This window comes from Trichechus manatus, unplaced genomic scaffold, assembly GCF_000243295.1.
Source record: "Trichechus manatus latirostris isolate Lorelei unplaced genomic scaffold, TriManLat1.0 scaffold00167, whole genome shotgun sequence".
NCBI lineage: Eukaryota > Metazoa > Chordata > Mammalia > Sirenia > Trichechidae > Trichechus > Trichechus manatus.
Window position 1 is genome coordinate 2,081,876 of NW_004444103.1, and position 22,427 is coordinate 2,104,302.

At 38.3% G+C, this 22,427-nt stretch overlaps 1 protein-coding gene across 13 annotated transcripts in view; it reads left to right on the top strand.

Moving 5' to 3' along the window:
• Positions 1-22,427, top strand: part of CADPS2 (calcium dependent secretion activator 2) — a 573,575-nt gene that overhangs the window by 286,383 nt on the left and 264,765 nt on the right. For all 13 annotated transcript variants that reach the window (XM_004386536.1, XM_004386538.1, XM_012558431.1 and 10 more), the window contains exon 7: positions 22,174-22,285. In XM_004386536.1, the coding sequence (XP_004386593.1) occupies positions 22,174-22,285 (112 nt within the window). The remainder of the gene's footprint in view (positions 1-22,173; positions 22,286-22,427) is intronic.

The window sequence follows — 22,427 nt, forward strand, 5'->3', positions numbered from 1 at the left end:
GAGATGGTCTCTAAATTCGGGTGGGATATACTTAAGCTCATACTTTGGCTCTCGTGGACTTATTCTAAGTTTATTCAGTTTCAGCGTGAACTTGCATATGAGCAATTGATGGTCTGTTCTCCAGTCGGCCCCTGGCCTTGTTCTGATTGATGATATTGAGCTTTTCCATCATCTCTTTCCACAGATGTAGTCGATTTGATACCTATGTATTCCATCTGGTGAGGTCCACGTGTACAGTCACTGTTTGTATTATTGAAAAAAAGTATTTGCAGTGAAGAAGTCATTGGTCTTGCAAAATTCTATCATATGATCTCTGACATCATTTCTATCATCAAGGCCATATTTTCCATCTACTGATCCTTCTTATTTGTTTCCAGCTTTCACAATCCAATCAGTGATTATAAATGCATCCTGATTGCATTTTTGATCAATTTCAGACTGCAGAATTCGGTAAAAATCTTCAATTTCTTCATCTTTGGCCTTAGTGGTTGGTGAGTAAATTTGAATAACAGTTGTATTAACTGGGCTTCCTTGTAGGTGTATGGATATTATCCTATCCCTGACAGCATTGTACTTCAGGAGAGATCTTGAAATGTTCTTTTTGACAGTGAATGCAGTGCCATTCCTCTTCAAGTTGCCATTCACAGCATAGTAGACCATATGATTGTCCAATTCAAAATGGCCAATACCAGTCCATTTTAGGTCACTAATGCCTAGGATATTGATGTTTATGAATTCCTTTTCATTTTTGACGATTTCCAATTTTCCTAAATTCATTCTTTATACATTCCACGTTCTGATTATTAATGGATATTTGGAGCTGTTTCTTCTTATTTTGAGTCGTGCCACATCAGCAGATGAAGATCTCAAAAGCTTGCCTCCATCCACGTCATTAAGGTTGACTCTACTTTGAGGAGGCAGCTCTTCCCCAGTCATATTTTGAATGCCTTCCAACCTGAGGGGCTCATCTTCCAGCACTATTTCCTAGTCTGTCTTAGTCTGGAAGCTCAGCTGAAACCTGTCTGCCATGGGTGACCCAGCTGGTATTTGAATACCGGTGGCGTAGCTCCAGCATCAGAGCAACACGCAAGCCCCCACAGAATGAGAGACAGACGCATGGGGGATAGTGAACATGAGTGTGCATATGTCTGTTCTTGTGACAGCTCCTATTTCTCTAGGATATATTCCTAGAAGTGGGATTGCTGGATCGTATGGTATTCCTATTTCTAGCTTTTTAAGGAGGCACCATATTGTTTTCCATAGTGATTGTGCCATTTTACATTCCCACCAGCAGTGCATAAGAGTTCCAGTCTCCTGGCAACATCTCCAACATCTGTTATTTTCTGGGTTTTTTTTTTTTTTTTTTAATTTTTTAAATTTTTGCTGGTATTGTCAGGGTGAGGTGGTATCTCATGGAAGTTTTAATTTGCATTTCTCTAATGGCTAATGATCATGAACATTTTCTCATGTGTCTGTTGGCCACCTGAATATCTTCTTTGGTGAAGTGTCTGTTGATATTTTCTGCCCGTTCTTTAATTGGATTATTTGTTAATTGTTGAGGTGTTGAAGTATTTTATATATTTTAAAGATTAGATCCTTGACAGATATGTGATAGCCAAGATTTTTTTTTTTCCCAGTGTGTAGGTTCTTTTGTTACTCTTTTGGTGAAATCTTTTGATGAACATAACTGTTTAATTTTTAGGAGCTCCATTTATATAGTTTCTCCTCTGGTGTTTGTGCATTGTTACCTATTGTTTGTATTCCTTTTTTGCCATTTATTAGGGCCTCTAGTGTTGTCCCTATTTTTTTGTTCCATGATCTTTATCGTTTTAGGTTTTATATTTAGGTCTTTGATCCATTTTGAGTTACTTTTTGTGTATGGTGTGAGGTATGGATCTTGCTTAATTTTTTTACAGATGGACATCCAGTTACACCAGCACCATTTGTTAAAGAGACTATCTTTTCCCCCATTTAATGGATGTTAGCCCTTTGTCAAATATCAGCTTCTCAGAGATGGATGGATTTACATCTGGGTTCTCAGTTCTATTCCATTGGTCTATGTGTCTGTTGCTGTACCAGTACCAGGCTGTTTTGACTACTGTGACTGTATAATAGATTCTAAAATCAGGTAGTAGGAGTCCTCTCACTTTGTTCTTCTTCAATAATGCTTTATTTATCCTGGGGCTCTTAGGTTTCCACGTAAAGTTGGTAATTTGTTTCTCCGTCTCATTAAAGAATGCTGTTGGAATTTGGATCAGGATTGCATTGTATCTGTAGATCAGTTTGCGTGGTATTGACATTTTCACAATGTTGAGTCTTCCTATCCGTAAGCATAGTATGTCTTTCACTTATGTAGGTCTCTTTTGATTTCTTGTGGGTGGTGTTTTGTAGTTTTCTTTGTATCGCTGTTTTACATCCCTGGTTAGATTTATTCTTAACTATTTTATCTTCTTGGGGGCTGTTGTAAATGGAATTGATTTGCTGATTTCCTTTTTGAAGTTCTGTTTGTTGGTGTAGAGGAATCCAACTGATTTTTGTGTGGTAATCTTGTATCCTGCTACTTTGCCGAATTTTTCTTTATTTCTTTTTTTGCCTTAATTGCTCTAGCTAGGACTTCAAGCATGATGTTGAATAAGAGTAGTGATAATGAACATCTTTGGTTCTCATTCTGAAGAGGAATGCTTTCAGTTGCTCTCCTCTGAGAATGATATTTGCCACTGGTTTTGTATAAATTCCCTTAATTATGTCAAGGAATATCCCTTTTATTATATTTTGCTGAGACTTTTCATCAGAAATGGGTGTTGGACTTTGTCAAATGCCTTTTCTGCATTGATTGAGATGATCATGTGATTCTTTTGTTTTATTTAAATAGTGGAATACGTTGATTGATTTTCTGATATCGAACCATCCTTGCATACCTGATATGAGTCACACTTGGTCATGGTGTATTATTTTTTTGATATGCTATTGAATTCTATTGACTAGAATTTCAGTGAGAATTTTTGTGTCTATATTCATGAGGGCTATTGGTATGGGTTTTTTTTTTTTGTTTGTTTGTATGTTTGTTTGTTTTTTTGTGGTGTCTATGCCTGGTTTTTGTATCAGGGTTATGCTGGCTTCAAAGAATGAATTTAGGAGTATTCCTTCCTTTTCTATGCTCTGAAATAGTTTGAGTAGTATTGATGTGAGCTCTTCTCTGAAAGTTTGGTAGAATTCTTTGGTGAAGCTGTCTAGGCCAAGACTTTTTTTTTTTTGTTGTTGTTGTTAGTTTTTTTTGTTACCTCTTCAATCCCTTCTTTTGTTAGGGATCTGTTTAGTTTTTCTACCTCAGTTTGTGTTAGTTTAAGTAGGTAGTGTGTTTCTAGGAATTTGTCCATTTCCTCTAGGTTTTCAAATTTGTTGGAGTATAATTTTTCATAGTATTCTGTTATGATCCTTTTATTTCAGTTAGATGTGTTGTGATATCACCTGTTTCATTTCTTATTGAAGTTATTTGCTTCCTCTCCTATTTTTCTTTTGTCAGTTTGGCCAGTGGTTTATTGATTTTGTTGATCTTTTCAAAGAACCAACTTTTGGTTTTGTTGATTTTTTCTGTTGTTTTTCTGTTCTCTACTTCATTTGTTTCTGCTCTAATCTTTATTATTTCCTTTCTTCTGGTGTCTTTGGACTTCTTTTGCTGCTCTCTTTCTGTTTGTTTGAGTTGTAAGGTTAATGTTTTGGTTTAGCCCTTTCTTCTTTTTTGATGTGTGTGTTTTCACTATGTATTGACCTCTAAGTACTGACTTGCTGTGTTCCAAAAGTTTTGGTAAGAAGTGTTTTCCCTCTCATTTGATACTATAAATTTTTTATTCCATCCTTGATTTCTTCTATTACCAAGGAGTTTTTAAACAGGGTGTTGTTTAGTTTCCATGTATTTGATTTTTCATCCCTTACTATTTCTGTTATTGATTTCTACTTTTATGGCATTATGATCAGAAAGATGCTTTGTATTATTTCAATGTTTTGGATTTCATTGAGGCTTCCTTTGTGGCCTAATATGTGGTTTGTTTTGAAGGGAATATTCTGTGTGCATTGGAAAAGAATATATACTTTGCTGCTATTGGGTAGAGTTTTCTATGTATGCCTAAGAGGTTGAGTTGGTTGATTGTGGCATTTAGATATTTTGTGGCATTTAGATGTTCTGTCTTTCATCAAAAGTGATGAGACAAAGTCTCCTACTCTTACTGTGGAGCTGTCTATTTCTCTTTTCAGTGCTGTTAGAGTTTATTTATTTTAGATCTCTGTTATTGGGTATGTATATATTTATTATGGTTATGTCTTCCTGGTGGATTGACCCTTTAATCGTTATATAGTGTCCTTCCTTATCTTTTATGGTGGGTTTTGCCTTAAAGTTTATTTTATCAGATATTAATATTGCCATTACTGCTCTCTTTTTTATTACTGTTTGCTTGATACATTTTTTTCCATCCTTTAAGTTTTAGTTTGTTTATGTCTTTGTGTCTAAGGTGTGTCTCTTGTAGACAGTGTATAGATGGATTGTGTTTTTTTTTTATCCATTCTGCCACTCTCTGTCTCTTTATCAGTTCATTTATGCCATTTACATTCAGTGTAATTATTGATAGGTATGAGTTTACTGCTGTCATTTTTTTTTCATGGTGTTGATAGTTTCTTTGTTTCACTTAATTTTCTGTGCTGAGTTCTTTTTGTTTATGTGTTTTCATTTCTCTCATTGTTGATTTTGTATATATCCAAGTAGGCTAGGTGTGTGTGCTACTGTGGTCATTAATGTGGCCACATTGAAGCTCTTACTTCCTCTCTCCAGGTGGGTGGAGCAGCAACTAAGGTGTGTGGGCACTAGACTGTTCACTGTTCTTGCGGGGCTGCTAAGGATGTAGGTGGCATTTTTGGTGAGGTGATACATCTGTCCTTCTGGACAGCTGGCCGTGGGTGCAGGGGGTGTTCTCCTGGTCATTAGGTTAGGTGTTGTGTGTGCACTCCACTGCTTGTCAGATGGTCAGAGTGAAGGTGCCCGGGTTTCAGTCATTGAGTGTGTGGTGCAGAGACTCTCACCTACGGTCCTGGGTGGGCACGGCTGTGTGCAGGTGTTTGGAGCAGGCACAAGTCTCTAGATTTAGTAGGGGGCAATGTGAGGGGTGAGGCAGGAGGCTAGCAGCTGCCTCCAGGTGCCTGGTTGGAGGGCATGTCCCTGTCTATTAGAGCACATAGTGGGTGGGGGTGTTAGTGTACTCGGTCCTTGGGCACCCAGTGCCGTAGGCTGGAGGGATTGGGTGGGTGCCACTAGTCCTCAGGCCTCCATCATGGGCAGCTGGATGGAGTAGGCAGTACCACTGGCCCTCAGGCCCCTGGCTTGTGTGGTTGAGGCCCCTTCTTAAGGGGCAGCTTGGTGGTGAATGCCATAGGTCTGCAGCTCCCTCCTGGCATCTTCAAGTGGGCTTCAGTTGGGTTCCTGCCCTCCTTGACCTAGTGAGGACGTGCTGTGCCAGCTCAGCCACCAAAGCACTGGTGTGGGTGATCGGGGGAGGGACACTGCAAGACTGTGGTCTCCCTGCCCAGTGGCTGGGTGAAGGGGTGGACACTTTGGAAGGGGCCTAGAGCTACCAAGTTAGGGGGCAGGGCTGCGCCCAGTGCCATGGATCTGCAGCTCCTGCCTGGCCGCTGCTGGTGAAAATGGGCTTCAGCTGGGAACTCTGCCCACCTCATGCCAATGTGGACTGGACATGCTGTGCTGGCTCAGTCAGCAAGGCGCTGGTGCAGGTGATCCCAGGAGGTCTAGGGTGCTGCAAGCCTGTGGACCTCCTGCACCAGTGGTTGGGTGAAGGGGTGGGCGCCTCCAGACCTAGGCTGTGAGTTCCCTGCTCAGGGAGCGTGGCGGTGTTGAATGCTGCCGGACTGGTGTTAGAGATGGGGGAGATGGATGAGGGAAAAGGAGTGCTTCTTGGTCTGTGGAGCTCTAGCGGGTGGGGGGCTGTGGTGCACATGATGGGTTGGGTGCGTGCAGTTGACTTTTCACAGGTCTGGCATCACTCCTGTTTGATTCCGGAGATGCATACAGTTGGTCCTGCTTAGCTGCACCCCATGGGGTGGGCTTCAGCTTGAGATGCTGCTTCTTGTCTCAATATATCCACATTGTGCAGGTTTGGCTAGCAGAATGCCAGCAATCCATAGTTCTCCATTTCTGCTGTTTTTAAATCGTCTCTCCTCCCCGCTGTCGCTCAGTCCCATTCTTCTGCTTTGTCTTTGATGCTTAGGGTTCCTAGATTGTCACATATATCTGATTCACTTGTTTTTTTTTTTTGGTCTTTGTTGTAAAAGGGACGACACGAAGCATCTGACTATTCTGCCATCTTGGCCCTACCCCTCAGTAGTTCAATTTTTATTTTGAGAAAGAATTTTTAGTGAATGAAAGAACTATCAGAGAGTCGCCTCATAGAGAAAATTATGATTACTGCTTAAGTAGTCATGTAGCATTTAATTCTTGTGAAGTATTTTATAATAATTCTCAGGCAGGGCACAGATGTAATGATATTTACTGAGGATAAAAAAGAAAGCAGATCAAACCCGTTGCCATCAAATCAGTTCCAACTCATAGCTATCCTATAGGGCAGAATCGAACTGCCCCATAGGGTTTCCAAGGAGCAGCTAGTGGATTCGAACTGCTGACCTTTCGGTTAGCAACCAAGCTCTTAACTACTGCGCCACCAGGGCTCCGTTCTGAGGAAAAGTGTACTCAAAAAGACAATAACAAAAAAATACGTATATTGTTAAGCACTAAAATGCTTACATATAAATGAATTTAGGCTCTCAAAAATAAATTCTTTATTGACACATTTTTCAAAAGACACCCATTGCTCATTGAAAAGTTTTGTCTAAAGAAATTCTCATTTCTTCTGAATTGGCTGAGCTGAAGAGATTGGGTAAGAAAAGAGTAGTAGTCTCAGATAAACACACTTAAAATACATGAATTGTTTATCAGCCTTGAAAACTCTGATATATAGATATTCACTTGAGTCATAAACTCTTTCTCATTCACTATAAGTATGCTGAAATCACTGTTGATACTATTTTAGTTAAATGTAGTGCCATATCATTTTAAAATGTTGTTGTTGTTAGGTGCCGTTGAGTCAATTCAGACTCATAGTGACCCCATGTGACAGAGTAGAAGTGCCCCATAGGATTTCCTAGGCTATAATTTTAGGGAAGCAGATCATCAGGCCTTTCTCCTGCAGAGCCACTGCCCTTTCGGTTAGCAGCCAAGTGCTTAACCTTTGCACCACCAGGGCTCCTTCACTTCAAAATACAGAGGTAGTTTTCAGTGTCAGGTGATTGTACTGCTTTAACAGCCCCCTTTGAGTTGTGGTTGCCTTAGCCATAAAAACTGTCAGTCTGAAGACATGAAATGTCTTGCATATTTTTTGTGCATGTCAATAGCAATCTGGCTTAGAGCTGTCATATATCCAACCTGTGCAACTGTCCAATGCGTTAGTAATTTAATGAGCACAGTTGCTGGTTTTACAGTTTTCCCCTCCTTTGATAAACTATACACAGTGTAGTAAAATAGGCTGTCAAAAAAACATTGGTCATCCACTATTGTGGCTCTTCTCACATTCCTTGAAAGAGTAATTGGAATAAAGAATATGATGTCATTCATTCATTCCTCCATTCATCCAACAAATGCTTATTCATCATTCCTCTGTGCCAAGCACTGCACAGGTTTGGGGCTGAAATGATACCAAAAACAGACATGGCCCAAGCAAATGAAGCTTGTAGTCTAATCGACGAGACAGCTAACACTCTGGGAATATATCATTACAAATGGGGTAGCTGCTTTGAAGAAAAAAATGAGATTATAATCTAATTTACTGAGGAAGGGGGTGATGCAGCAAAGTAGGTGGAGATGGTTAGGGAAGTCTTTCTGAGAAAGTAACGTTTGAGCTGTCAACAGAATAACCGTAGTAGTTAACTAGACCAAGAAGGGGACAGTGGGGCATCAGGAATGAACATTACTAATGAAGAAATAAGTAAAGACAAATGCCATGTGGCAGGAGCTTATTGGATGGAGATGGTTGGTGGCTGGGAATGGTTGAGATGAGGCTTGAGCAGTGTCTAAGGGCCAGATATACCCAGCCTTAAGGGCCATGTTAAGAACATTAATCTTCACCTCACTATCTTCTTCCCATATCTTACATTTTCTGTTTTACCTTTTTTCCATGTTTTATGTTAGCAACCTCATTGTGCTTAGAGTTTTAGCTTTTGTTTACAGATATAAGGTTTTCTTAGTGTTCTTCAGAGCTGTAAAGTATTTCTAGAGAAAAGGAAAAGGATTGGCTTTCATATTCTGGAGTTGGTGGGAAAGAGCTGTGTGTGAAAATAGCTCATGTAGTAAAACTCCAGCTTTGTTCTTCTCCTTTATTATTGCAGGAGGCTAATTAATCCTTCATGACTGGTTACTCCAGCTCTACAGCTGAATAAAGCACACCACACACAGATTTTCTCATCTTGCTTCTCAGGTTACCTTAACCCTCTTCTTCTGAATCTCTTTTCCCTGGTTTATCATTTTCTGATCTTTCCATCCTAAGCCCACTTTTTTGGAATGCACCCAATCTCCATACCTTCCAGCACCATGTACCACTTACGTTTATGATCACATCCTACTACTTAGCCTTGTTTTTGGCTCGGGACTTCTAGTCGACTCAACCCAGTAGTCATTCTTCACATTTCACGATTATCTCCACCTGGTTGATATAACGCTCTATTGGTAATCATGGTAGCTCAAGGCAGAGTGAATGAAGGAAAATAAATGCAGTCAGCCTCTGCATGTCCCAGCCAAAGCAGGAAGAGAGACCTTCAGGGTAGAGTCCTGAATCTTAAGAGAGCAGAATTCTCCTCTATATTAGACTTCCCATGAATATATCACAGCTAAAGCTCAACCTAGAGTCTAAGGTCCTTAGGCCAACCAAAACAAGCACCAGCTGTGTACCACTACAAAGTAGTATGAGGACTGGAATTTCAGATTTTTTTGTTTCAGAATTTCTTTAAAACAGAACAGGTAATGATTTGGGGATTATAAATTTCTTAGATATGGTATCTTAGTGTCGGATACAATTTTCCCCAAAATGCTTCCTTCCTCAAGATTGGTCACCATGACTACACAAAAATAATGGTGCCTTATGTTTACCAACGGGAGAGCACATGACACCCAAACATGCATTAGCCACGTTTTCTGTAGTTAATGCAGCATTGATGGACTTCTGGAAAGGCCAGACTGCATCCTCAACTAATATGGATAAAACCCAGGATGTTTTAGGACCTGTTTTCTATCATACTTAAATAACACATTTTCTCCCACTTACTGCAGCAAATAAGCTGTAGGATCACTCACGGTGTTTCCCTTAGAGAAGTGGGTTTGGGGATGCAGTCAGGGCCTAGGGAACTGGAGAGCTCAGGTGACTTTTGTATGCCCTCTAATTTGCCAGACATTGTGATAGGTATTTTGCTTATTGATTTCTTTTATTCTTCTGAATAATTATGAGGCAGGATTGATTCATTTTTCTATTTTCTAGATAAGAAAGTATATCTTCAAAAAGTTTTTAACTGACACACTGAAAGTCATTCAGCTATTGACCATTGTTATGGATTGAATTGTGTCCCCCTAAAATGTGTATCAATTTGGGTAGACCATGATTCCCAGTATTGTGTGATTGTCTACCATTTTGTCATTTGATGTGATTTTCCTATGTGTTATAAATCCTACCTCTATGATGTTAATGAGGCAGGATTAGAGGCAGTTATGTTAATGAGGCAGGACTCAATCTACAAAATTAAATTATGTTTTAAGTCAATCTCTTTTGAGATATAAAAGAGAGAAGTGAGCAGAGACACATGGCGACCTCATACCACCAAGAAAGCAGCACTGGAAGCAGAGCACGTCCTTTGGACCGGAGCTCCCTGCACAGAGAAGCTCCTTGACCAGGGGAAGATTGATGACAAGGACTTTCCTCTAGAGCTGACAGGGAAAGCTTTTCCCTGGAGCTGACGGCCCAGAATTCAGACTTCTAGCCTACTAGACTGTGAGAGAATAAACTTCTCTTTGTTAAAGCCATCCACCTGTGGTATTTCTGGTATAGCAGCACTACTAGATAACTAAGACAACTGTGAAACCAGAATTGAAACTTAATCTTTTTAGATTCCCAAGTCCATGTTCTTTCCACTACATCATATTCGTCTCTCGATTCATCATATTCTTTAATGTGTGCTTAGTATGTGCAGAGCACACTGGTGATTGTAGTGGGGATGCAGCTGTAGTTGCTAAGACAAGTCATGAGCATAGAAAGGTAATGCAGTAAACTTCTGCCTTAAAAAGAAGGCTGTATGTAACTTTTCTCAGTTCTACGGTATTTGTTTACATGTTTCACGCTTCTCCCTTTGCCACAAGTATGAGTTCCTGGAGGCCAGAGTCTTTTTCTTCTTTGTCTTTATAGTCTCATCATCCAGCCTATGATGGGCACATACTACCCCAGTTAATTCTGACTAATGGTGATCCCATGTGTGCAAGTAATGTTTTCATGGCTGTGACTTTTTGGAAGTAGATCACTGGGCCTTTCTTCCAGGGCGTCTACAGGTGGGTACAAACCACCAATCTTTTGGCTAGTAGTTGAGTGCTTAACCATTTGTCCCACCCAGGGACACCTGTGATGGGCACATACTAGGTGCTTGTTAAAATGTCTTTCCAGAGGCTCTCCAGGTTAGGACGAGAATTATAGAAAGTTTTGTTAATTGCATGCTCGTCAAGTGCCACCTGGATAAATGCTGGAGAAACATAGATCATACCAACAATTTCCACCCTTTAGAACCATTTAAAATACTTTAAGAAGGCTCACATTATCTCATGGATATAAAAAATTTTTTCTAAAAAACAATTCAGTGTCCTCAAATTTTCAGAGCATGTCCGTGCAGCAGTTATGTTCTAAGGTACCTAAAAATTAGATACTGGACCAGAAGAACTAGATGGTGCCCAGCTACCACTACTGACCATTCTGATCAGGGCTACAGTAGATGGACCCTGATAGAATGGGAGAAAAATGCAGAACAGAACTCAAATTCTTAAAAAGTCCAGACTTACGTGACAAGTTGAGACTAGAAAACTCCCTGAGACTGTCACCCTGAGACACTCTTTAAACCTTGAGCTACAACTATCCCATGAGGTCATCTTTTAGCAAAATAACAGATTGGCACACGGAGTAAAGGATATTACCTATATGAATGGTGCTCTACTAAAAAAACAATCTGTATGAGACCAAAAGGTCAACAATCACTCCAAAGCAAAGATGAGAAGGTAAGCTGGGGGCGGGGGGGGATGGGGGAGGCAAGGAAACTAGAGTACTGGAAATGGACCAACCAGAACACAGTGAAAGAGAATATTGACAGGTTGTGAAAAATGTACCTAATGTCACTGAACAATTTGTGTAGAAATTGTCAAATGGGAACCTAATTTGCTGTATAAACTTTCACTGAAAAGACAATAAAATATTATTTAAAAAAAAATACCGTCCATCAGAAATCTACAAGTGGGGGTTTCTTTTCCAGAATTGCATGTGTCTCCACAAGTCAGGGGCCAACTTGACGGCAGCTAACAGCACAAGAAGTCTCTTAGGGGCCAGAAGCAGTGAGATGCCGGCAGTGAACTCTGATCTGTGAAGAGTATCAGACCCCGATACTTAACAGGTTTCCACCAAGGCTGCTTGTGACAGTGTACCGCAGTGCTAGTACTCCGCTAGATGCTCCTGAGACAGGTTTCAGTTCCCGCCTCCCCCCATGTGTTGCACACTTTAGTATTTGCTTGCCTCTGCTCTGTGCATTTTGCCCTTGCTGAATGGCTGGGTGCTTTTTGGCTATCTTCACACCCTCTCAGGAATCGTCTCAGGCAGCTCTGTTCTTCCTGGCATCTGGGTTGTTGGTATTGTTGTTTTTAGGTGCCACTGAGTCAGTTCTGACTCATAGCGACCCTATGTACAAAAGAACGAAACACTGCCTGGTCCTGTACCATCCTCACAATCGTTTTTATGTTTGAGCCCATTGGTGCAGCCACTATGTCAATCCATTTCGTTGAGGGTCTTCCTCTTTTTCACTGACCCTCTACTTTACCGAGCATGATGTCCTTCTCCAGGGACTGGTCCCTCCTAATAACAAGTCCAAAGTACATGAGACTTGTTTGTTCCTCTGTTAGTTGGCATCTGGGAGGTTTGTGTAATTCAGGGATTACTCCTGTTGCTCCTGTACGACTTCTGTGCGATTGCAAAGTCTCTTTATTTCACCTGAAGTAACTGACATTCAGGAAAGGAAAAAAAAAACTTTTATTGGCAGGAAGGCCCCAGGAAGACCATTCCCAGGAGACATGAATTACACCTGTGTACATAATTCAGCCTGGTATTCTCCCTTTAAAATCCGCATGTTACTGCCCTAAGACAGGATCAAGAGTCTTTTTGCCTTTGGATTGGCCCGCAACAGCTGAGGTGCATTTGCTTTTAAATGTAATCCATTAAGAATAGGATGCACTGAATTATATTTGGCAATTCCTAGGCCTTCAATTAAGAAAACATTTTTTCACCTACATGACCAGCCCCAAAGAATATTAACACTCCTTATAATTCTATCAATTTAAAAGATTAATTGTTGGAAGCTATCTGGTAAAGCAAGTGTGGCACTCCAACTTAGTAATAGGAGTATACTCAACTGTCAAACCTAGTAGTAATTGTAACCTGATATTTTGGAATCCTATATTTGTAGTGCTTTGGGTCTTTAAAAGGTAATATATTAATTCTATGATATTTCAAAGGGTTTTTTCCTGTTCATATAACACATTCAGATTTTACTTGTATGTCAAAAAGTAGAGACGTATCAGGCTGATGTTGTACCCAACGTATAGTAAGTCCATAACCACAGCTGTTTTTCTCATATAAACTTCAAGGCTGAGGAAATGGGACCGGTGTGAATGTGAGTGTACATACTGGTGAATCTCTATAGAAGAGCTAATTGGTTTATGCAATATAGTTGTGCTCATTTCTGCAAATCATTGCATTTCATTATTTGAATCTCATTCTAGGAATTTGTGCATAACAGAACTTTATACTTTAAAGTTAAATCGGTTTATCTTACGTATCTATTACTTTGTCTCTGCCTGTACGTAAGTTCTTAAAAACCTTGATTTCCATCTTACAAGAAGTTGTACTTTCTTTTTTGGACTGTCTTGCCCAAGTAAAATCGTAATTTAAGATGTGACAAATCGTTCTATTTAAAATTAGATGCTTCAAGCTAATGTCTTTGAACTATCCTGCTCTGAGGGAGAGAAATGAGAGTGCTGTGAGAGATTCTATCTCCTGTCTTTCTGAAGCCTGATTTTGTGCTAACATGCTTGCTAGACTTTCCCTGAAGAAAATGGTATGAGTGTAATATGATTTCTCTACTCTGGATATGGAGGTTTAATGGCATGAATACTTCATAAAAGAAATAGAGACTTTAAAGGACAATCTCATCCTATTATTCTTGAGGCTTTACGAATCTTTAGAGCAACAAAATGGAGCTCTCTCTTTGAAGGGAAAGGGAAACATCTGAGAGACAGTAAGGGAGAGACTGAGGGTGAAGCACATAGGATTTTTCTAGTACTATGAAAGTGGTCATTACCCACCACTACCCCCAGCACCACCCCTAAATATTTTTCTATTTAAAGTGCAAGATGTCATCCCAAGATTTCTTCTTTCTTTATCATGTTTGAATAAACAAATTTGCCTTGTCTTTTCACCATAATAAAAAGTTTTTATTCAGGGTTTTTGAAAGTTCCTCCTAAAAGCCTAAAATGATAAAATTTAGTTACTTAAAAGGATATTTTCTGTTTATTCTGTCAAAATGTACATCATGTCAGCATTTTAGACTATATTATGTTTAAACGATAACATATAAAAGTTAAGATTAACTAACTCTCAGTACGTAAGTCTCTCTGCTGATTCCAGGTTGGTCTTTATTAATCCTCCCCCGCCCTTCCTCCTCCTCACTTCTCTCTCTCTCTCCCGTCTATTTTTCTTTGTTGTGTTTTCCCAGTCGTTGAGGTCTCACATTAACTCTTTACTATTTATTGTCTGGATATCTCTGATGTTGTCTGGATTTTAGTGTGTCCATTTTATGAAACTTCAATTTTCAGAACTATCAACTTCTTTTAGGTAGATAGCAGTAGAGTTAAAGTTATACCACTACTACAGACACTAATAAGAATAAAAACCCAAACCAAACCCCTTCCCATCGAGTCTATTTCAACTCATAGCGACCCTATAGGACAGAGTAGAACTGCCCCATGGCATTTCCAAGGCTGTAATATTTACAGAAGCAGACTGCCACATCTTTCTCCTGAGGAGTGGCCTGTGGGTTCCTTCTAATAAAAATAGCTAACATTTATTGAACACTTTCTGTATGACAGGCACTGTGCTTTTATGCGTGTTAACATGAATTGTCTGCATGTATGCCTCAACTGTTTTATGAGGAAAGTATTACTGAGTTATGGATAAGCTAATTGCTAGTACATGATGAAGTTGGATTCAAGCCTAGAAACTTGGTTTCTGGGGCCTGAAATCTTTAGTCCGGTCCTCACTGTGACTGCACTTTTGTAAGGGAGGTGTGTAAGCGCAGATACTGGTTCAGATTTTTTTATTTCTTTCCTTTTTTTCTATTACTATGACTTTTTGTTTCTGTGACATTGTTTAGGACAGTGTTGTGTTGTTTGCTTCATTAATTTCATTAAGATTATCATCTCTGATGTACAGCTGTGCAGAGTAATTACTTTGGTGGTGTTGAAAGGAGAGAATGGTATGTTTTGATGTCTCAAATGACAATGTCATTTATGGGATAAAAGATTTTCCTTGTGGCCCATAGAGTCATGTCATAATTTTATTCAGTGCCACAGTTATATTGCTTTGGGTATGTGCTTAACCTTTTCGCGGGTCAATTTAGAGATCTCAAATAGAAATTTCAAATACTTTTATAGTATGTCAACAACAGTAACAGTGATATGTAAGGCAATTTTTATAAACGCCATTGGTCACCCGACTTAATAAAATATATGAAAAAAATTTATAAATGTATTCAGTATAAAATTAAAGGAAGAAGCTTAAAACTTGTTCTGTGGATTAACCTAAAAGTGAAGGAGAAGGATGTCTGTCATAAAATTTGAAAATTATAGCAAATAATCTTGGATTGTGAATGGTAATGCATTATTTTAAAATTTAGACTTTAAATTATAATGAGACAATTTGTAGTAAAATTTGGAAGCATAGGTAAACGTTTTATGAATCAGTCTGTTTACTTACTGTAAACTTTCATATTTAAGAATATTTTTAAATCTTGGGCTGCCTTAGTATTCTCTCTTTGGTCTTTTGTCCTTTACGATATTGATGTAGAAACTATTGAATAAGTACAAGGATGTCTGTTGCAACATTGCTTGTAATAGTTAAAATTGGAAACAACATAAAGATCCATCAGCAGGAGAGTAATTGAATAAATTATGGCACAGCCATACAAGGAAATGCTTTATAATCCAAAAAAGAACTGTGCCAATCCCTGTACTAACACATAAAGAGGCTCAGGTTACAGTGTTACATAAAAGTACAAGTGATAGAATAGCTTGAATAATCCCATTTATTTAAAAATTAATAATAAATATGCCCTGAGATACATGTACCCACACAGGCATATAGATATGTGGATAGGCTCGGACTTGTAAGGCACAAGTCCTTATCATCAGGAAGGTATAATGGGCTCCCTTCACAAGCTCATTAATTCTCATAGTTTCTACTACACACCCATGTTTATCACTCCCAAGTCTGTGTCTTCATTATCAGCCGATAGCAATAGTCCGGACCTGAATTTCTAGAAGCTTGTGGGAATCAGACACTTAAATTTCCCAAAATAAGTTTCTTCACCCTTACAGTTTTGATCATGGTAAATGATGTGTCACCAGCCACCCACACCCCCATGAAAACTTAGTTATTTCAGGAGTCCCCCCTTGACTTTGGTCTTGGCCCATAAGTTGGGTAAAATGTTGATATTCCTGGGCCCAGTGAAATCACTTAGAAACGTTGTACTTTCTGAATATTAAAAGCTACTCCTTGAAAACTATCACTTCCTGCTTAGAAAGATCTTTCTATGCAACTGTCTTAGTTGCTTATATTCATCAGGAATGTTGTATTTAAAAGCATTTTTTACAATGTTTAACGTCATTTTTTTTTAATGCTTTCAGTGTTTTATTATTTCATTTCTATTTATTTAGCTAATAACCAGGCTGTTAGTAAGTATCTTTTTAAACTTAATTCCCACTTTTCAGAGATTATTAAGTTATTCAGTTGAAAAGAGGTAGCCCTGTATACTTTTTATGTGGAGGCTTCCTGGCGCAGTGGTTAAGCACTGAGCTGCTAACCAAAAGGTTGGCAGTTAGAAACCGCCAGCCGCTCCTTGGAAACCTTATGGAGCAGTTCTACTCTGTCCTGTAGGGTCACTATGAGTCAGAATCGACTCGACAGCACAGGTTTTTTTGTTTTATGTATTTTTGCTAGTAAGCTATTGGGTCTACTTGGTATATTTTACAAGTATTCTCCATATACCTGTTTTACATATACACCTATTTCAGAATGGCTTTAAAGTGCACGTGGCCATCATGAGCAGGACAATAGCTGATAGTAAGGTATCAACTGACAAGGCAAGGGATACAGATTTCTTTAATGTAAGTAAAAGATACTGGGGTGCATGTATATGAAGAAGGATGCACAGAGCAGAGAACACAGCTTTTTGCCCTCAGTCAGTGAGGCAGGTTTCCCTGACATCCAGTCCCCAAGAAGTTACATGGCTGCAGATGATACTGCTTGACACAGGTGAGGATACCAGCAGGTATTTCTGATCAACTCCCTTCATCCCCTTCTTAGGTGTCTTTATCCCTCTTGATCCCTCTTAGTGAACTTGTGAAGGGTGCCCATCTGTCTTCTCACGAGGTGTGAATAACTAAAAACAACCCAACACAATCTCGGCTGTTTACCATGAATTAGGTGAATCCAAATTCAGTTTTTCTGGCAAATGCCTCCATAGGACAGCAGAAGTAGATCTCAGGCCTGCTTCACGCAGGGCTTCAAACAGGTTCATTCTGGTTTGAACTCCTGCTGAGAATTTGTATTCCACCCCAGATATACTGAATCAGAATATACAGTTGAACAAGATCCCCAGATGATTCTTACGTATAATAAATTTTGAGAACCACTGCTCTACTAGTGCAGGAGAAAGTTGTGAGAGTCTGCTTCCATAAAGATTCCAGCTTTGGAAACCCTATGGGGCAGTTCTACTCTGTCATCTAGGGTCACCGTGAGTCAGAATCCACTCAATGGCAGCGAGTTTGGTTTGACTCCAAAGCCCTGGCTTGAAGTCTGTTGCAGAATACTTCCGGAAAAAAATTTATTTTCTACTTCCCAAAAGAATATCTAAATCAGTGCTACTAAATATCTGGTGTTCGGAAAGATGTTTGAATTAGGGACCAAAACGTTTATATAGGGAGATATTCTCGGATGAATCTGTTATATCTTCTTCATTTTAAGATGCCTAAATTATTAAAATTGAAAAATTGCAATGTGAGAAATCTTAAGATTATATGCAATTCTTTCAAGACCTTTCATATCTACCCTTGTAATTGGATATTTTTTAATGTTTTCTATTATAAAATTAGTGATGGTTTTGGAATATATGTAATTGTTATTTGATTATTTTAATGGCTCAATCATATTAGAATTAATGCTAATTTGATGAAGAAGACATTTTAAACAGCAATCATTAGTTTTGGAACTGAAAAGGCAGAGCTATCATTTGAACAAAGGAGAGTTTAATATTGATTTGGATATTTAGTATTTAACATACACAAATCCATGGCTTTCTTATATAATAACAATAGTCAGACAATATAAGGGAAATAGATTCTTAGGACCTCAATATAAAATACCTAGTAATAAATTTAACAATAAATGTGTAAGACCTACATAGAAGGGGAAATTTTAAAACTTCAGGAAGGAATATTTCAAAAAGAACATTTTTTGACTAAATTAGAGACCTCCCTTTTTTCTGAATAAAAATATAAGTTTAAAAGAGTCCATTTCCTATTCTAACAGATGTTTAACATCTTATAAAGCAGCAATGATGAAAACAGTATAGCACAGCTTAGGTGACAGATCTATATAACAGAAAGTTCAAAACCAATCCCAAGTATATATAATAATGTGATAGTATCATTAAGATGATTTCTTAACCCAATGAGATATAGACAACAGGAAAATTAAGACTCTCATTTTGAATCAGTATTAATTTTAGACAGCTTGAACATTTAAATAATGGAGGCTTTAGAAGTAAACATAGGCTAATAATCCTATAATATTTGGTTAAGGATAGAGTTACGTACAACGTCAAAATCAAATTGATAGAACTGGCTACCTCGTAAAGATGCTTTATAGTTATTTTATTCATTGGAAGATTTACATTGGAACTCTGAATCCTCATAAATAATACAGTCATGGAAGCGGAGAAAGGCAGTGTATTTCGAGTCAAAGCCAACTGACAGCAAGATTAATGTATTCTTTTATCACATAATGCAGAAAAAATGGTAGGAAGATAATGACTGGTATCAATTCCTAAAAGTGTTTAAACATGCCAATTAAGTGGGAAACAAGGTAACATCTTGATGAATATTGAAGATAGGCTTATTATCTTCCTCCCTCCTCACCCATTTTTTGGGGGGAGCATGGATTTTAATTCATCCCTTATTGAAAGCAAAAACATTTTCTAACTGTATATATCTTTTTAACTTTTACTTTTTTTTCACAGGAGAAATTATCAAAGTGTCCCCATTTATGTTTGCATACTGGAATGTTGGATTTATAAGGACTGTTAAGGAGCCCTGGTGGCCTCGTTGTTAAGAGCTTGGCTCTTTACCAAAAGGTTGGCAGTATGAATCCACCAGCCACTCCTTGGAAACCCTATGGGGCAGTTCTGCCTTGTCCTGTAGGGTCAATTATGAGTCAGAATTGACTCGATGGCAATGGGGGTTGGTTTGGTTTTAATGTCAATAAAAGCTTCGCCCTCTGGCCCTGTTACAGTGAGGATCTGCAGACATTCTTATGCCTCAGTGTTTCCCAGCCTTAAAGCGTATTATTTATACCTTCCTCATTTCACAGGAACCGGACGTTCCCTGCCTTTGGCTGAGAGGCGCCAGGCCTTCTAGATAGACTTATTCTTATGGATTGCTGTAATAGTCACCTAGTCCCTGCCTCTGTCGGCACACTGGTTTCAGGAATGGATATCCCAGGTTCCCTTCCAGGCTCTAGATTAATAATGCCTTCCTATATATTTTAACTAACTCTGTTTTCTAATGTATAACTATACTTATGTTTATTGGATTTGTCTGCTGTGTCTAAGCTTGTCTGTCCCGTTATCACCATTCTAGCATCCTGTTGGTCCTTGAATGTTACAGAAGTCCAATGATTGAAAAGGGAGCCCTGGTAGTATAGTGGTTAAATGCTTGGCTGCTAACTAAAAGGTTGGCGATTTGAACCCACCAGTTGCTCAGTGAGAGAAAGATGTGGCAGTCTGCCTCCATAAAAATTACAGCTTGGAAACCCTACAGGCAATTCTGCTCTGTCCTGTAGGGTTCCTGTGAATCGGAGTTGACTCAATGGCAGTGGGTTTTTATAATGGTTGAAAAGCAGTCATGTCTTTGAAGTTATAAAAGGTGCAAACTCATTGGGTATGGTCACTTTTGAACATTTTTACATTACCCAATGGGACACTTAAAAACATTTGGAGATTAAAATGTTTTATACTGAATAAAAATTGTAAGATATAGTAGTTTGTTTTATTTCTAAGTACAAACATTTATTTTCTCTTTACCTCTAATCTCTGTGTTGTGTATGTTACTCTTTAGGTAGTAAAGGAAAAGTTTAGATTGACCTCCATAGTTCCAGCTTTGTTGATTATGTGTATGATGACATCACTGAGTCGATGGAGAATGTATGAGGTAGAACCGTTGGAGGTGGTTGATGATTCTAGTTCTGGACATGTGGCGTTTATAAACATGTGAAACTTTTGGGAGCCTTTCCATTAAGAAGGCAATAGGGTAAATAATTTTAATCCTAGCAGGGAGATCTGGATTTAGGTAGAGGTCTGAGCCATCAGTCACAACATTTTACATATGCATTGGTATTGATTTGTCTTATTCCGTCTAATAAAGCAAAATTGGTGACACTTCTCCCTTCATGTAGAAGAGCAGGGAGGCGAGCTTAAAAGACAGAATCACAAGGTGCCTCGGTGATGGTTAACAAGGTCAGTCAATATGTTTCTCTTTGGAAAATCATGTGTTAGAGTAGATTGGGAATTTCAGCTGAATTTCTTAGAAAACAGTGTAAAAAAACACACTTCCAGAGGATTTTGAAATTAGAGGGAAAAATTTCATTGATTTAATACAAAAAAGAATTTATATGAAAAGAATTTAGTTTAAAAGATCAGCAAATTCTGTAGGAAACTGTTAGGCTGTGCCTGCGTGACTTGATTTCAATTATAAGAAAAGATCTCCAAGGGTTAGTCTTCCAGACTTAACCGCATGATGTCAAATAAAGATGGGTATGCCAAGGGGATTTGCTCCAGAGTTTTTAACCAGATTGCCTGACTGTATTCAAGGCTTAAGATTCCACACCCTAAATTGAGAATTTTTCCCTACTCCCTTATTTTGGTTCTGAATCTACTTTTATTTTTAATCCTGTTTTAGCTCTGCTTTATCTCAGATCATCTTAATTCTGTGAAATTGCAGAGATTTTTTGTTGTTGTTGTTAACCCCTTTCTAGAAATCTAGAATAGAAATTAAGCTGCTTTTCCATCCTAATTGAATCTCTCCCTTCCCTCTGGCTTATAACTTTAGTTTCAAAAGAACAGACCATATCTACATTCTCGTTTCTTCAGTCATTGAAATGGCCTCTTTGCTTTATTACACACGTTACAATATTATACCTACTGTGATAGGAGAGGAAGACCTAATCACAATTATTTGTTCAATTTTTATGTTACTTGCTCTCCTCAGTTTTCTGTATTTCTCAAGCTTTCTGAATAAGATTTACAAGATAAAATAGACAGTTCCATGGCAATGGCAAATTATTTTGTTATTTTATTTTAAACAACATAAGAAAATTGGTATTTTCTCCTTGGTGGCTTATTTTAAACATGAATTCTGATTTTGTCAAATTTCATATTTTCTTTCACTTATGTGGTATTTTGCTTAATAGCATTTTATTCATGCTGTGCTGAGTCTCGTTGCTTGTAATCTGTCATAGTTATGAGGAAAATTGCTAAGATATTTTAGTATCAGGTGTATGTCACTTAAGTTTGTAAATAAGCCAGGATGAATTGGTGTGTGGTAAAGATGAGATGCTATTAATTAAAAGATAAGCCAGGAAAACACGTTATTTTGTTATGATGATTTGCAAAGCCAGATGTCGACAGACTTATTCCATTCCTAAGAGAGTATATTGGTAAATTAACTGCAAAAGGTTCATATTTTAATGATGAGTGTTTCTTTCTTTTTGACAGGAGTTTTAAAAAATCATATAAAGTAATAGACCTGAAATAATTATCTCCACTTTTTAAAAAAATAAAGAAAATGCCTATCATAGACTTTTCAAGAAAAGACAGGGTAAAATCTTTGGCCTGAAAAAATAGTTTTCTGAGAAACCACCCCTTACAGAAACATATCCCTCAGCCATGCAAACATGTTGTAACTTGCATTTGGATTAATAATAGATTTCAGTAACCATGTATATAATGTTTAACCTTAACCTAAATTCTTATCGCACCCTATGTTTTGTACTCCAACATGCTAAATTTTTGAACAGATGAATAACTCTTACAAGCTGTAAAGTGTATTGTTTACTGTTATTTTTCTTCTTGACTGTGCCATCTGTCAGACACAAAGCAAAAATGAAAATCTTATTGAGCCACGAAAAGATTCTGTATTGTTTAAGGTGCCATCTATGAAGACATGACTATCTGGAAAAAAATTAATGCTGTATTTTAAAGGAAAGCTTTCTTCCTTCATTGCAGATGGGGAACCCAAGGAGATTTTACCACTACCCATCCTAGACCCGTGGTCAAAGTAAAACTCTTCACAGAAAGCACTGGGGTCCTGGCCCTTGAAGATAAAGAACTGGGAAGGGTGAGTTGTGGTCAGCTTTGTGTTCGAGTTAGCTCAATTTTAACTTCTTTGGGTTCAAAGTTAAGGTGGGCTAGTATGAACTTTTTCTTCATAAATTATGTAAAATCGTGTATCTGTAATCTTTCTTGAACTCAGTGTACAG